The sequence below is a fragment of the Bufo bufo genome, chromosome 10, assembly GCF_905171765.1.
Source record: "Bufo bufo chromosome 10, aBufBuf1.1, whole genome shotgun sequence".
Taxonomy (NCBI): Eukaryota; Metazoa; Chordata; class Amphibia; order Anura; family Bufonidae; genus Bufo; species Bufo bufo.
In genome coordinates, this window is record NC_053398.1 from 97,300,032 (window position 1) to 97,315,045 (window position 15,014).

General features: G+C 44.4%; 1 protein-coding gene across 3 annotated transcripts in view; it reads left to right on the forward strand.

Annotated features, from left to right (window-relative positions):
* The window catches only part of LOC120980140 (transmembrane protein 272-like), a 170,120-nt gene that overhangs the window by 60,442 nt on the left and 94,664 nt on the right, over window positions 1-15,014 (forward strand). Inside the window, exons 1-2 of one of the 3 annotated variants that reach the window (XM_040409030.1) lie at window positions 10,093-10,154; window positions 10,255-10,310. The exons of the other annotated variants lie outside the window; for them this stretch is intronic. Of the exons in view, the coding sequence (XP_040264964.1) occupies window positions 10,304-10,310 (7 nt within the window). The 5' untranslated portion in view covers window positions 10,093-10,154; window positions 10,255-10,303. Of the gene's footprint in view, window positions 1-10,092; window positions 10,155-10,254; window positions 10,311-15,014 lie in introns of those variants that run through there. 3 annotated transcript variants of the gene reach the window in all.

Here is a 15,014-nt window from a genome sequence, read left to right on the forward strand (position 1 = left end):
AAATAGTGAGATATCTTGCAGAGGGATGCAGCACTCTTAAAATTGCAAAGCTTCTGAAGCGTGATCATCGAACAATCAAGCGTTTCATTCAAAATAGTCAACAGGGTCGCAAGAAGCGTGTGGAAAAACCAAGGCGCAAAATAACTGCCCATGAACTGAGAAAAGTCAAGCGTGCAGCTGCCAAGATGCCACTTGCCACCAGTTTGGCCATATTTCAGAGCTGCAACATTACTGGAGTGCCCAAAAGCACAAGGTGTGCAATACTCAGAGACATGGCCAAGGTAAGAAAGGCTGAAAGACGACCACCACTGAACAAGACACACAAGCTGAAACGTCAAGACTGGGCCAAGAAATATCTCAAGACTGATTTTTCTAAGGTTTCATGGACTGATGAAATGAGAGTGAGTCTTGATGGGCCAGATGGATGGGCCCGTGGCTGGATTGGTAAAGGGCAGAGAGCTCCAGTCCGACTCAGACGCCAGCAAGGTGGAGGTGGAGTACTGGTTTGGGCTGGTATCATCAAAGATCAGCTTGTGGGGCCTTTTCGGGTTGAGGATGGAGTCAAGCTCAACTCCCAGTCCTACTGCCAGTTTCTGGAAGACACCTTCTTCAAGCAGTGGTACAGGAAGAAGTCTGCATCCTTCAAGAAAAACATGATTTTCATGCAGGACAATGCTCCATCACACGCGTCCAAGTACTCCACAGCGTGGCTGGCAAGAAAGGGTATAAAAGAAGAAAATCTAATGACATGGCCTCCTTGTTCACCTGATCTGAACCCCATTGAGAACCTGTGGTCCATCATCAAATGTGAGATTTACAAGGAGGGAAAACAGTACACCTCTCTGAACAGTGTCTGGGAGGCTGTGGTTGCTGCTGCACGCAATGTTGATGGTGAACAGATCAAAACACTGACAGAATCCATGGATGGCAGACTTTTGAGTGTCCTTGCAAAGAAAGGTGGCTATATTGGTCATTGATTTGTTTTTGTTTTGTTTTTGAATATCAGAAATGTATATTTGTGAATGTTGAGATGTTATATTGGTTTCACTGGTAAAAATAAATAATTGAAATGGGTATATATTTGTTTTTTGTTAAGTTGCCTAATAATTATGAACAGTAATAGTCACCTGCACACACAGATATCCCCCTAAAATAGCTAAAACTAAAAACAAACTAAAAACTACTTCCAAAAATATTCAGCTTTGATATTAATGAGTTTTTTGGGTTCATTGAGAACATGGTTGTTGTTCAATAATAAAATTAATCCTCAAAAATACAACTTGCCTAATAATTCTGCACTCCCTGTATATGCTAAAGGTGTTTGCAAGTGAAAGTGGAGGCTACAGATAACAATAAGCTCTCTATCTAGAACTAATCACATTTCGATAACAAGAAAGAAATGGGAAGAGGGGGCTCCTCTTGGAACACAACATAGAAAGATGATCAACATCCTCTTCTGGTTTTGTCTGCTTTCCCAGGCGCAACCTTTTTCCAGGCATCAGGATGAAGCAGCACAGGTAGAGGGATGTTGTGATCAGCAGGAAGCCAGGAAGGTATATCTATAGGAGTAATGCCTAAAATGTCCCAGGCTGGTTTCAGGTCAGAAGGGGAGCGAATGATGATTTGTTTCCCGTTCCTAGTGAAGGATAAACCGAATGGGTATAACCAGAGGAACGGAGTAGATGTAGACTTCAATGCATCCAGCAACAGGCGCAGGGCACGGCGCTTTGCAAGGGTGGAGGGCGCCAGGTCTTGGAAGAAAAGGATGGAGCTACCTTCATACTGGATCTGCTCCTCTTCTCTAGCTGCCTTTAGGAGAGCTGCCGTGTCTATATAGCTCAAAAGTCCATAGATGACATCACGTGGCGGCTCGTTGGGTTTCGGTGCAGGTCTCAGGGCCCTGTGGATTCTTTCAATAACAATACTCTCTGCCCTGTCTTGGCCTAGCAGAGAAGCGAAGATCTTGCGCGCGGCTGACTGGAGTGCTTCAGGCGCAAACGATTCAGGAAGACCGCGGATGTGCAGGTTCCGTCTTCTGCTGCGGTTCTCCTGGTCTTCTAAGTGTAGGTATGCTACGTTGAGCAGTACTGTATGGGCTTTGAGCATATCACCAACTTTTTCCCCGTGAGTCAGGATCACCTCCTGGGTGTTCTCCAGAGCAACCACTCTGTGGCCTAGGTGTCTTAGCTCTTCCTTTATGTCTGCCAAATCTTTCTAAGACAGCCCGGAGGGTAGATTCTAAAATGGGGGAGGTCCGACGGCGGGGCCCGTCTTCGGATGCATCAGAGATGCTGCCGGTCTCCGAGAGGTCCTCCATATCTGAGTGCTGAATGGCGCGCGGCGCCATCTTGGCCGCACTGGCGCTTGCAATTTGAGCTTTAGTCTTCAGATATTTGTCCATGTCAGGCTCCATTCACACGTCCGCAAAATGTGTCCGCATCCGTTCCGCAATTTTGCGGAACGGGTGCGGACCCATTCATTCTCTATGGGGACGGAATGGATGCGGAAAGCACACAGTGTGCTGTCTGCAGCCGCAATTGCGGAGCGCGGCCCCGATTTTGGGTCCGCAGCTCCGCAAAAAGATAGAGCATGTCCTATTCTATGGGGGTGACGGGCTGGTGTGTTGCGGACCCGCAATTTGCGGGTCCGCAACACACCACGGACGTGTGAATGTAGCCTCAGGCTGTTTCAAACGACTCAGTGTCGAGTCTGCCTGGTCTTTAGGCTTGTCTTTGCCGAGTTTCCCCATATTTGCTTAAGTGCAGCGCTAGTTACAGTGTATAACTGCCAGCTTGGATAAGAAGCACAGTTTCAAGCGGCCATTCAGCAGCACGGCCAGGCTCCAACCCCCCATTCTTTTACAATTTATCACATACAGTACACATTCAAGTTACATTATTATGACCACCAACTAATATCCAGAGTAACCGCTGTGTGCAACATGGACAGCAGCTAGACAGACGATGAGAGATTCAATGAGGTCCTGCTAGGTTGTTCCTGGTGTCTGGAGCCATGCTGACTGCAGTGCATCCCATAGCTGCAGGAGGGTGCGTTGGGGAGGATCCTTAGAACAAACGAGACAATCAAGGTGGGCCAACAGATGCTCAACTGTGTTCAAATCTAGGAAATTAGAGGGCCAGGGTAGTACTTGGTCTTGGTCTTTAGACCAATGTTGGACATTTCTAGCTATGTGAGATATTGCATTGTCTTTCTGGAAGATCCCATTCACCCCAGGGAAGACAATGCATGGGTGGATTTATACCCAAATCGGTTGAGAGTACCTTCTACATGGATGAGTGGGCCCAGAGAATGCCAGGAAAACATTCCCCAGACCATAATGCTGCCACCACCAGATTGTGTTATTCCAGGAATGGTTGCAGCGTGTTTGTTCTCTGATGTTTCTCACCTGACTCATTCGAGAAGACAACCCTTTGCCAATAAGCTGAGGTCCAATTCCTATACTGCCGCAAAAATGGAAGCCCTTTCTGCCAATGCAACTTTTTTAGCAGAGATCCATCTGCCACAGAGCCCAAAACACAGTAGAGTTCGCTGAACTGTTGTTTTAGACATACATTTGGTAGACCTCTGGTCACTTTTGGTAGTGAGTTGCGCCATTGAAGAGTGTCGGTCCACCATTGTGCAGCTTTGTACCTGACATTCACCTTGCACATCAATGGTACGTGGTACTCTGCAGTTTCAATGTCACTTATTCACAATTGTGCCATTTTGTCCACTTGAGATACATTTTTTTCACAACAATATGATAACAGTTCACAAACTGCTCAGTTTAAGAAATACTGCTACTTTTAGTCTGAAAGCCAATAATTATCCCTTTTTGCAACTCTGATACATTGCTCCTTTTACCTATGACAGCAATGAGGGAAATGTGTGCAGACAGCCTATTACACACCTTATATACGCACCAAGAGATATGTGTGCAGACAGCCTATCACACACCTTATAAACCCCTTGAGTGATATGTGTGCAGAAAGACTGTCATACACCTTATATACGCACCAAGGGATACGTGTGCAGACATTCTGTCACACACCTTATATACCCACTGAGGGATATGTGTGCAGACAGCCTATCACACACCTTATATACCCACTGAGGTATATGCGTGCAGACAGCCTATCACACACCTTATATACCCATTGAGAGATATGTGTGCAGACAGCTTATCGCACACCATATATACCCACTGAGGGATATGCGTGCAAACAGCCTGTCACACTCCTTATATACCCATTGAGGGTTATGCTTCCAGCCTATCGCACACCATATATACCCACCAAGGGATATGTGTGCAGACAGCCTATCACACATCTTATATACCCATTGAGGGATATGTGTGCAGACAGCCTATCACACACCTTATATGCCCACTGAGGAATATATGTGCATACAGCCTATAACACACCTTATATACCCACTGAGGTATATGTGTGCAAACATCTTATCACACACCTTATATACCACCAGGGGATATGTGTGCAGACAGCCTGTCACACACCTTGCATACTCACCGAGGGATAAGTGTGCAGACAGCCTATCACACACCATATATACCCACTGAGGGAAATGCGTGCAGACAGCCTACAATACTCCTTATATGCCCACCAAGGGATATAAGTGCAGACAGCCTATCGCACACCATATATACCCAGCGAGAGATATGAGTGCAGACAGCCTATCACACACCTTATATACCCACTGAGGTATATGTGTGAAGACAGCCTATCACACATCGTATACAACCACCGAGGGATATGTGTGCAGACAGCCTATCACACACCATATATACTCACCAAGGGATATGTGTGCAGACAGCCTACACACACCTTATATACCCACCGAGGGATATGTGTGCAGACAGCCTATCATAGACCTTATATACGCACCAAGGGATATGTGTGCAAACATTCTGTCACACACCTTATATACCCACTGAGGGACATGTGTGCAGACAGCCTATCACACACCTTATATACCCATTGAGAGATATGTGTGCAGACAGCTTATCGCACACCATATATACCCACTGAGGGATATGCATGCAAACAGCCTGTCACATTCCTTATATACCCATTGAGGGTTATGCTTCCAGCCTATCGCACACCATATATACCCACCAAGGGATATGTGTGCAGACAGCCTATCACACATCTTATATACCCATTGAGGGATATGTGTGCAGACAGCCTATCACACACCTTATATGCCCACTGAGGAATATATGTGCATACAGCCTATAACACACCTTATATACCCACTGAGGTATATGTGTGCAAACATCTTATCACACACCTTATATACCACCAGGGGATATGTGTGCAGACAGCCTGTCACACACCTTGCATACTCACCGAGGGATAAGTGTGCAGACAGCCTATCACACACCATATATACCCACTGAGGGAAATGCGTGCAGACAGCCTACAATACTCCTTATATGCCCACCAAGGGATATAAGTGCAGACAGCCTACCGCACACCATATATACCCAGCGAGAGATATGAGTGCAGACAGCCTATCACACACCTTATATACCCACTGAGGTATATGTGTGAAGACAGCCTATCACACATCGTATACAACCACCGAGGGATATGTGTGCAGACAGCCTATCACACACCATATATACTCACCAAGGGATATGTGTGCAGACAGCCTACACACACCTTATATACCCACCGAGGGATATGTGTGCAGACAGCCTATCATAGACCTTATATACGCACCAAGGGATATGTGTGCAAACATTCTGTCACACACCATATATACCCACTGAGGGACATGTGTGCAGACAGCCTATCACACACCTTATATACCCATTGAGAGATATGTGTGCAGACAGCTTATCGCACACCATATATACCCACTGAGGGATATGCATGCAAACAGCCTGTCACATTCCTTATATACCCATTGAGGGTTATGCGTCCAGCCTATCGCACAACATATATACCCACCAAGGGATATGTGTGCAGACAGCCTATCACACATCTTATACAACTACCGAGGGATATGTGTGCAGACAGCCTATCACACATCTTATACAACTACCGAGGGATATGTGTGCAGACAGACTATCACACACCTTATATACCCATTGAGGGATATGTGTGCATATAGCCGGTCACACACCTTATATACCCACCGAGTTATATGTGTGCAGACAGTCTATCACACACCTTATATACCCACTGATATATATGTGTGCAGACAGCCTTTTACACATCTTATACAACCACTGAGAGATATGTGTGCAGACAGCCAATCACACATCTTATACAACCACCGAGGGATACGTGTGCAGAAAGCCTATCACACACCTTATATACCCACTGAGGGATATATGTGCATACAGCCTATAGCACACCTTATATACCCACTGAGGTATATGTGTGCAAACATCTTATCACACACATTATATACCACCAGGGCATATGTGTGCAGACAGCCTGTCACACACCTTGTATACTCACCGAGGGATATGTGTGCAGACAGCCTAACACACACCATATATACCCACTGAGGGATATGCATGCAGACAGCCTATCACACACCTTATATACCCACCGAGGGAAATGCATGCAGACAGCCTACAACACTCTTTATATACCCACCAAGCAGGGCTCCAGATGGCGACCAAAATGGTCGCCAATGCGACTTAGAATTTACAAATGGCGACAAGACTTTGTAAATGCACAGGAGCTGATAGTTCTCTGCCCGCCGCCGATGTTCTTCTCAGCAGCGCAGTGGAGAAGGAGTCTCTCCCTCCCCCCTGTGCTGCCGCCGCTGCCAATAAGAAGAGAGACGGGAGGAGGAGGGGAGGGGCTGTGGCCACTGCACTACCAATGAAGATAACTGACCTGTTAATACAAATACAGGAGGCCGGTGCCGGAATCAAATAGCCGGCACCCGACCTCTATATCAGGGAGTGGCACCTGAGGGGTTAACTGCCGCTGATTGCAGCTCCCTGTCATAGAGGTCGGGTGCCCGGCTATTTGATTCCGGCACCCGCCTCCTGTATTTGTATTAACAGGTCAGTTATCTTAATTGGTGGCGCAGTGCACCCCCCCAACACCCCAGTATAATAAGCATTGGTGGCGCAGTGCGCGCCCCTTCCCCCCGACACCCCAGTATAATAAACATTGGTGGCGCAGTGCGCCTTCCCCTCCCCAACACCCCAGTATAATACGCATTGGTGGCGCAGTGCGCCCCCCCTTCCCCCCCGACACCCCAGTATAATAAACATTGGTGGCGCAGTGGGCAGTGCCAATGAGGGTTAAAAATAAAATAAAATATTAACTCACCTCCTCCAATTGATCGCGTAGCTGCCGGTCTCCTGTTCTTTCTTCAGGACCTGTGGTGACGTCACTGAGCTCATCACATGGTTCATTACCATGGTGATGGATCATGTGATGTACCATGTGATCAGCACAGTGATGTCACCACAGGTCCTGAAGAAAGAACAGGAGACCGGCTGCTACATGATCAATTGGAGGAGGTGAGTTAATTTTTTATTTTTTTTTCAACCCTAATTGGCACTGCCCACTGCGCCACCAATGTTTATTATATTGGGGTGTTGAGGGGGACGCACTGCGCCACCAATGTTTATTATACTGGGGTGTTGGGGGGGCGTACTGCGCCACCAATGTTTATTATACTGGGGTGTTGGGGGGACGCACTGCGCCACCAATGTTTATTATACTGGGGTGTTGGGGGGGGTGCACTGCGCCACCAATGTTTATTATACTGGGGTGTTGGGGGGGGCGCACTGCGCCACCAATGTTTATTATACTGGGCTGTATATAATGTTTATTATATTGACCTTCTACTGAGCATTCTGTATTAAAGAATGCTATTATTTTCCCTTATAACCATGTTATAAGGGAAAATAACACAGTGAATAGATTTTCATCCTCGCAACCATGCATGAAAATCGCACAGCATCCGCACTTGCTTGCGGATGCTTGAGATTTTCACGCAGCCCCATTAACTTCTATGGGGCCTGCGTTGCGTGAAAAACGCACAACATAGAGCATGCTGCGATTTTCACACAACGCACAAGTGATGCGTGAAAATCACCGCTCATGTGCACAGCCACATAGAAGTGAATGGGTCCGGATTCAGTGCGGGTGCAATGCATTCACCTCACGCATTGCACCCGCGCAGAAATCTCGCCCATGTGAAAGAGGTCTAAGGGTGAATAGGACAAGGGTTCCAGCCCCTAAGGGGGGCTAATAGTAAGTAAAAAAAAAAAAAAACACTAAGGCTACTTTCACACTTGCGGCAGTGTGATCCGGCAAGCAGTTCCGTCGTCTGAACTGCCTGCCGGATCCGCCGATCTGGATGTGACTGAAAGCATTTGTGAGACGCATCCGGATGCGGATCCGTCTCACAAATGCATTGCAAGAACGAATCCATCTCTCCGCTTGTCATGGGGACAGACGGATCCGTCTTGTATCTTTTTACACATTTTTACCGGTCTGCGCATGCGCAGACCGGAAGGACGTATCCTTTTAAATGCTGGATCTGGCACTAATACATGCCTACGGGGAAAAATGCCGGGTCCGGCATTCAGGCAAGTCTTCAGTTTTTTTCGCCGGAGATAAAACCGTAGCATGCTGCGGTTTTATCTTTTGCCTGATCAGTCAAAATGACTGAACTGAAGACATCCTGATGCATCCTGAACCGATTGCTCTCCATTCAGAATGCATGAAGATATGCCTGATCAGTTATTTTCCGGAATAGACCCCCTGTGACGGAACTCTAGGCCGGAAATGAAAAAAGCTAGTGTGAAAGTACCCTAAAATATTACGTTTAAATCCCCCCTTTCCCAATTTTACATATAAAATATATAAACAATAAATAAACATATTACATAGCGCTGTGTCTGAAAAGTCCAAACTATTAAATTATTAAAAAATATCTCCTATGCGGTGAGCATTCGCCATTTTTTAGTCAACTTGTCATCCCAAAAAATAGGATAGAACTGTTCTATTATGGGCCGAACGTTTCATAAATGCGAAATGCACGCGGCTTTTTTTGGTGTTTTTTTTTTTTGCACGGTATTGAGTATCGCAATCCTTTTTTATGGTGACGAAAGCAAATCCAAATTTTGGTATCAAAATCGCGATCTGATCGGCGTAGCGTTGTCACGATACCAACATTTTTGTTCGGCTCATAAATTTATCAGTTCAGGAGCCAATGGCTACTAGGTATTTTTTTTTGTCTGGAGCACTGCCACCGAGGGATATGAGTGCAGACAACCTATCACACACCTTATATACCCACCAAGAGATATGTGTGCAGACAGCCTATCACATACCTTATATACCCATTGAGGGATATGTGTGCAGACAGCCTATCACACATCTTATGCAACCACCGAGGGATATGTGTGCAGACAGCCTATCACACACCTTATATACCCACCGAGGGATATGTGTGCAGACAGCCTATTACACATCCTATACAACCACCGAGGGATATATATATATATATATAACCAGATATACCCACTGAGGGATATGTGTGCAGACAGCCATACACCCACTAAGCCAGCTCATGACACATGACTTCTTTCATGAGCTACACGCTGCCAAGCTCGAGAAATGAAAGTGGTCATTATTGTGCAATCTTAACTGTGTAATTGCACAAACTCTTACACTTATCCACAATGAACTTCATTTGCCATATCTCCGCTCAATCCTCTAACTTTTCCAAGTCATTCTTTAATATTATATTATCTTGTGTAGAGCTTATAGTATCATTTGGATTTATTTTTTACTCTGGAAGCATTCTACAAGGTTGTTAATACTTAAAGAAAAGGACCCAATACTGACTCCTGTGATATAATACTGACTCTGTAACTGGTAAAGTGACTCCATGTAAAATCCCATTCAGTGGCAGGGGATTAAATGGGTGAGTAATGCACATTAAACAGTGCTCAATATGTTAATACAGTAAGCCAACTATTATTACTCACGCTCGTTTTTTTTTTTGTACAAAATCTGTGCTTTTGTTTCTTTATTGCTATCATTAAATTAATTTATTTCATCATCACTTTTTCAAAAGCCCACATTGGGAATGTTGAATTTTCCACTTGAAGAAAAAGTATTCCGCACTTGAAAAATAAAATCTGCTCTTTTGTTTAGAAATCATTAAAACTGCAAGATACAGCAGCACCCCTGACATGTTTTGGACCAATGTCCTTTGTCGTGGCATGATATGCCACACTATTGCCGCCTTTAAAAACACACTATTGAAAGTACATCATGCAATACGTCAGATGAAAGGTACGGCTGTATACCTGCGTATGAAGTGGCAAAACATAAATACAGGAATTATTGCAATGTTGTCATATGAAGAGAAATTTGTTGGTCATAACAAAATGACCACACACATCGGATACATGAAATGGAAATGGAATTATAACAAGAAATATATGATAAATTCAGTCCCTTAGGCGGGTATCACGTGTCCAATTTCAGTATCCAGAACGCTCCTCATAACAATAATTTTTTTTGTTCCAATCACCGCCAATTAATGGAAATTTAACCTGTTCCAAGCCAAAAAAACTGAAATACTCAATAGTATGTCATGTGTTTCAATAAAGTGTTTGGCAGCTGTAGAAGCATTGCTTGATTTATTGTTAATATAAGGGCTCATGCACACAAATGTGTTATTTTCCGTGTCCATTCCTTTTTTTTTTTTTGTGGCCAGTAAGCAGAACCAATCACTTCAGTGGGGCCTCAAAAAAATGGAAATGACTCTGTGTGCATTCCGTGTCTGCATGGCCGTTCTGCAAAAAAACAGAACATGTCCTGTTATTATCCGATTTATGGACAAGGATAGGACTGTTCTATTAGGGGCCAGCGGTTCCGTTCCGCAAAATGCGGAATGCACACAGCTGGTATCCGTGTTTTGCAGATCCGCAATACATCCAACGGTTGTGTGCATGAGCCCCTAGACAACTGCTCCAATATGTGCTTTTTAATCTTTCAAGTAATGCAAACCACATAATATAGGATGTACATACTTAGTGCATAAATTGCATACACTATATGATGGAAATCACAATTAATAAAACTGTCAATCATAAATATGTCCTTTTCGATGTTTTAAATGCATATTTGCATTACACCTTTTTAAAGGTTGCAATAGTGTAGCACACCATGCCATGATTAAGGAAATTGGTCCGAAAGATGTCAGTGGTGCTGCATCTTGCGGTTTCAATGAATTCTAAATAAAAGATTGGATTTTATATTTCAAGTGCGGAAACCTTTTTTTTTTTCGATTGGATTACCTTGCATGAGCCAGCAAGTGTCCCCTGCACTGATACTGATACATGTAGTATGTGCAGAAGGTATTTTTCCATTGAAGCTTTATGAGCCCTCTCTGCTTTATTCCTGAGTTTTCCACTCCTCTCGCACGACATTTCGGGGGACCACACTCAGGCTCGGACTGGTCCACAGAGGTATAGGTGAATCCCCTGGTGGGCCCTTGAGTGAGGTGGGCCCCTAGTCTACCACCCCCTGCACAAGTGACACATAACACAGTAGACTTACTGCACTACATACATACACTCACCTAAAGAATTATTAGGAACACCTGTTCTATTTCTCATTAATGCAATTATCTAGTCAACCAATCACATGGAAGTTGCTTCAATGCATTTAGGGGTGTGGTCCTGGTCAAGACAATCTCCTGAACTCCAAACTGAATGTCAGAATGGGAAAGAAAGGTGATTTAAGCAATTTTGAGCGTGGCATGGTTGTTGGTGCCAGACGGGCCGGTCTGAGTATTTCACAATCTGCTCAGTTACTGGGATTTTCACGCACAACCATTTCTAGGGTTTACAAAGAATGGTGTGAAAAGGGAAAAACATCCAGTATGCGGCAGTCCTGTGGGCAAAAATGCCTTGTGGATGCTAGAGGTCAGAGGAGAATGGGCTGACTGATTCAAGCTGATAGAAGAGCAACGTTGACTGAAATAACCACTCGTTACAACCGAGGTATGCAGCAAAGCATTTGTGAAGCCACAACACGCACAACCTTGAGGCGGATGGGCTACAACAGCAGAAGACCCCATCGGGTACCACTCATCTCCACTATAAATAGGAAAAAGAGGCTACAATTTGCACGAGCTCACCAAAATTGGACTGTTGAAGACTGGAAAAATGTTGCCTGGTATGATGAGTCTCGATTTCTGTTGAGACATTCAAATGGTAGAGTCCAAATTTGGCGTAAGCAGAATGAGAACATGTATCCATCCTCTGATGGCTACTTCCAGCAGGATAATGCACCATGTCACAAAGCTCAAATCATTTCAAATTGGTTTCTTGAACATGACAATGAGTTCACTGTGCTAAAATGGCCCCCACAGTCACCAGATCTCAACCCAATAGAGCATCTTTGGGATGTGGTGGAACGGGAGCTTCGTGCCCTGGATGTGCATCCCTCAAATCTAAATCTCCATCAACTGCAAGATGCTATCCTATCAATATGGCCAACATTTCTAAAGAATGCTTGTTGAATCAATGCCACGTAGAATTAAGGCAGTTCTGAAGGCAAAAGGGGGTCCAACACCGTATTAGTATGGTGTTCCTAATAATTCTTTAGGTGAGTGTATATTCAATGTACAGCACCTCAACCAGCCTATGTTCATATAAAAAACTTAAAAGATTATTAACGAAACTCCCCAGTTTATTGTTATAGAGACAATTAGAGCTGAGATGTCTTCTAGGTATAGAGGAAAGCTACCAGTGTCCTCTTCTCCCCAGGACCTTCTCAAAGTTGCTGTAGGGACCCCCATATTCAATCATCTGCTGCTGTATGAGACTAGGCTGAAGTCGGTTTCTTATTCATCATTTTGTTATTCACATAATTTGTATTTTTTTAAAGAATTTTGAGGAGGCCTTATCCCAAGTAACTGAAAAACTTGCAGTGAGCTGTGCGTAACATAAATCAGTGGAAAGCGGCATTAAAATGCAAAAAATGGGCATCAAAGTGGGCACAAAAAAGTGTGATTAAAGGAATGAAATGAATTCGGACCACTGCCAACATACAGAGGGTGAGTTTTCATGCCCAGAACCTGTTCAGGCCATCAGTTACTTATTGAAATCAGAAAAAACTGTCTGCCCACTTTGATGCTAGTTCTCATGCCCAGAACCTATTCGGGCCAGGCTGAACTCCACTGTATCTGATGCAGGACATCACCCTCTGTATGTTGGCAGTTCGAGATCACTGGCTGGATTCATTTAATTACTTAAATCACACTTTTTGTGCCCATCTTTTTTATTTTAATGCCACGTTTAGCTAATTTACTTTAAGCACAGCTCACTGCAACTTTTTCAGTTACTGTCGATAAGATTTCCTTAAAATACTTAAAAAAATAAAATAAAAAATACAATTGATGTGAATAAGAACTGACAAATAAGAAACCAACTTCAGCCTCGTCTGTGTAATATTTGAATATATCCGTACAGTGGGCCCCCAAAATAAATTTTACTGATAGGCCCTAGACAGCCCAGTCTGACACTGACCACACTTATACGTACTGATGGGAGTGCATAATGTGTTTAAATAATCACGTACAGATTACATTACAATGAATGACACCATTCATGCGGCTTCATATAAAGCCACTATGTTCTCTAAATATAAATATATAGAAAAGATTAAAAACATTAAACAGGTTACTGTAGTTTTCATGTGATTAGGTTTCTGCATGATTCAACCCAGAAACAGCTGGTTCACATGCACAAAACTGCGTCACCGCGTTTTGGCTCATAAATATCCATTGTTTTTTTTCTTGCCTTTCTTGAAAAAACATAGGTGCCAATGTGTGTTGCGTTTTTTAATAGTGCTTTTATATGGCATGTAATTATTTATTTATTTTACAAGTGCTTTTTCTCCATAGTGCTCTACAGAGTAGGCGGCATTACTGGGGAGCACATGCTTTCCTAATTCCTATACAAAAATGCAACAAATTCCATTACAAAATGACAGGTGCTCAAACACACTGTCCAAAAATGGCTAAAAAGGGTTACAAAAACACAGCACGAGTCAGTCTTTTTGGAAGCATTTTTGGGGGAAATAAAAAAAATACGTGTGTCACGGACGGGGGTAGAGAAGCATGCACACCCTGACTGCCACCCACGCCTCTGCCCCTACCTACTTGCACGATCTGTCCTAGGTAACGGGGCGCAACTGGACGTCAGTCCCTAACTTAAGTAAGTGCAGGGGAAAACAAAAGACAGGACAAACAGAACACAAAGCAAGTCAAACTAGCCGAAGTCAATTAGCAGGAAGTCAAATCAGTACAAGAGAGCAACAAGAGCGAGTCCAAACACAAGCAGGAAGTCAGTACCAGGAAATCACGACAAGCAACAGGGGATGAGCAGAAGCGAGGTCAAACGAGCAGAGCCAAGGTCAGGATACGGGAACACAATGCCAGGAATACAGGAGCGTATAACGACCTTAGTCACAGGCAACCTGTGGCCAGCAGGCTGCCCGCTTAAATAGGCCTGGCTGGTGAGTCACATGACGTGTCCAGCGTCACGTGACTCACAGCAGCCTAACTCAGCCGAGCACTGATCATAATTATCGGCGCTCGTCTCCCCTGCTGCTTGCCTGCTGCCATGGAGACGAGGAGGCAGGCTACGTCCTTGCCCCTCTCCTTGCGCAGGTTGCCAGCGGTGCTGCGAAGGAAGCACGCTCCGCCTGCCCCTCTTTACAACGTGATAAGCAGCACACTTAGTGGTGTCACACGGCTTTTTGTGGCAGTTTGTGATGCAGTTTTTTGAGCCATAGCCAAACGTGGGTTGGAAGGGAATGAGAAATCTAAAGGAAGGACTTCTACTTTTCCTTCTTGCTAGACCCACTTCTGGCTTTCTCAAAAAACTGCATTAACGACTGCCACAAATAGCTGTGTGACACCACCAATGTTATTCTACCTGTTACTGAATTCAGTATTTTTCCCATATGGTTTCTGAATGT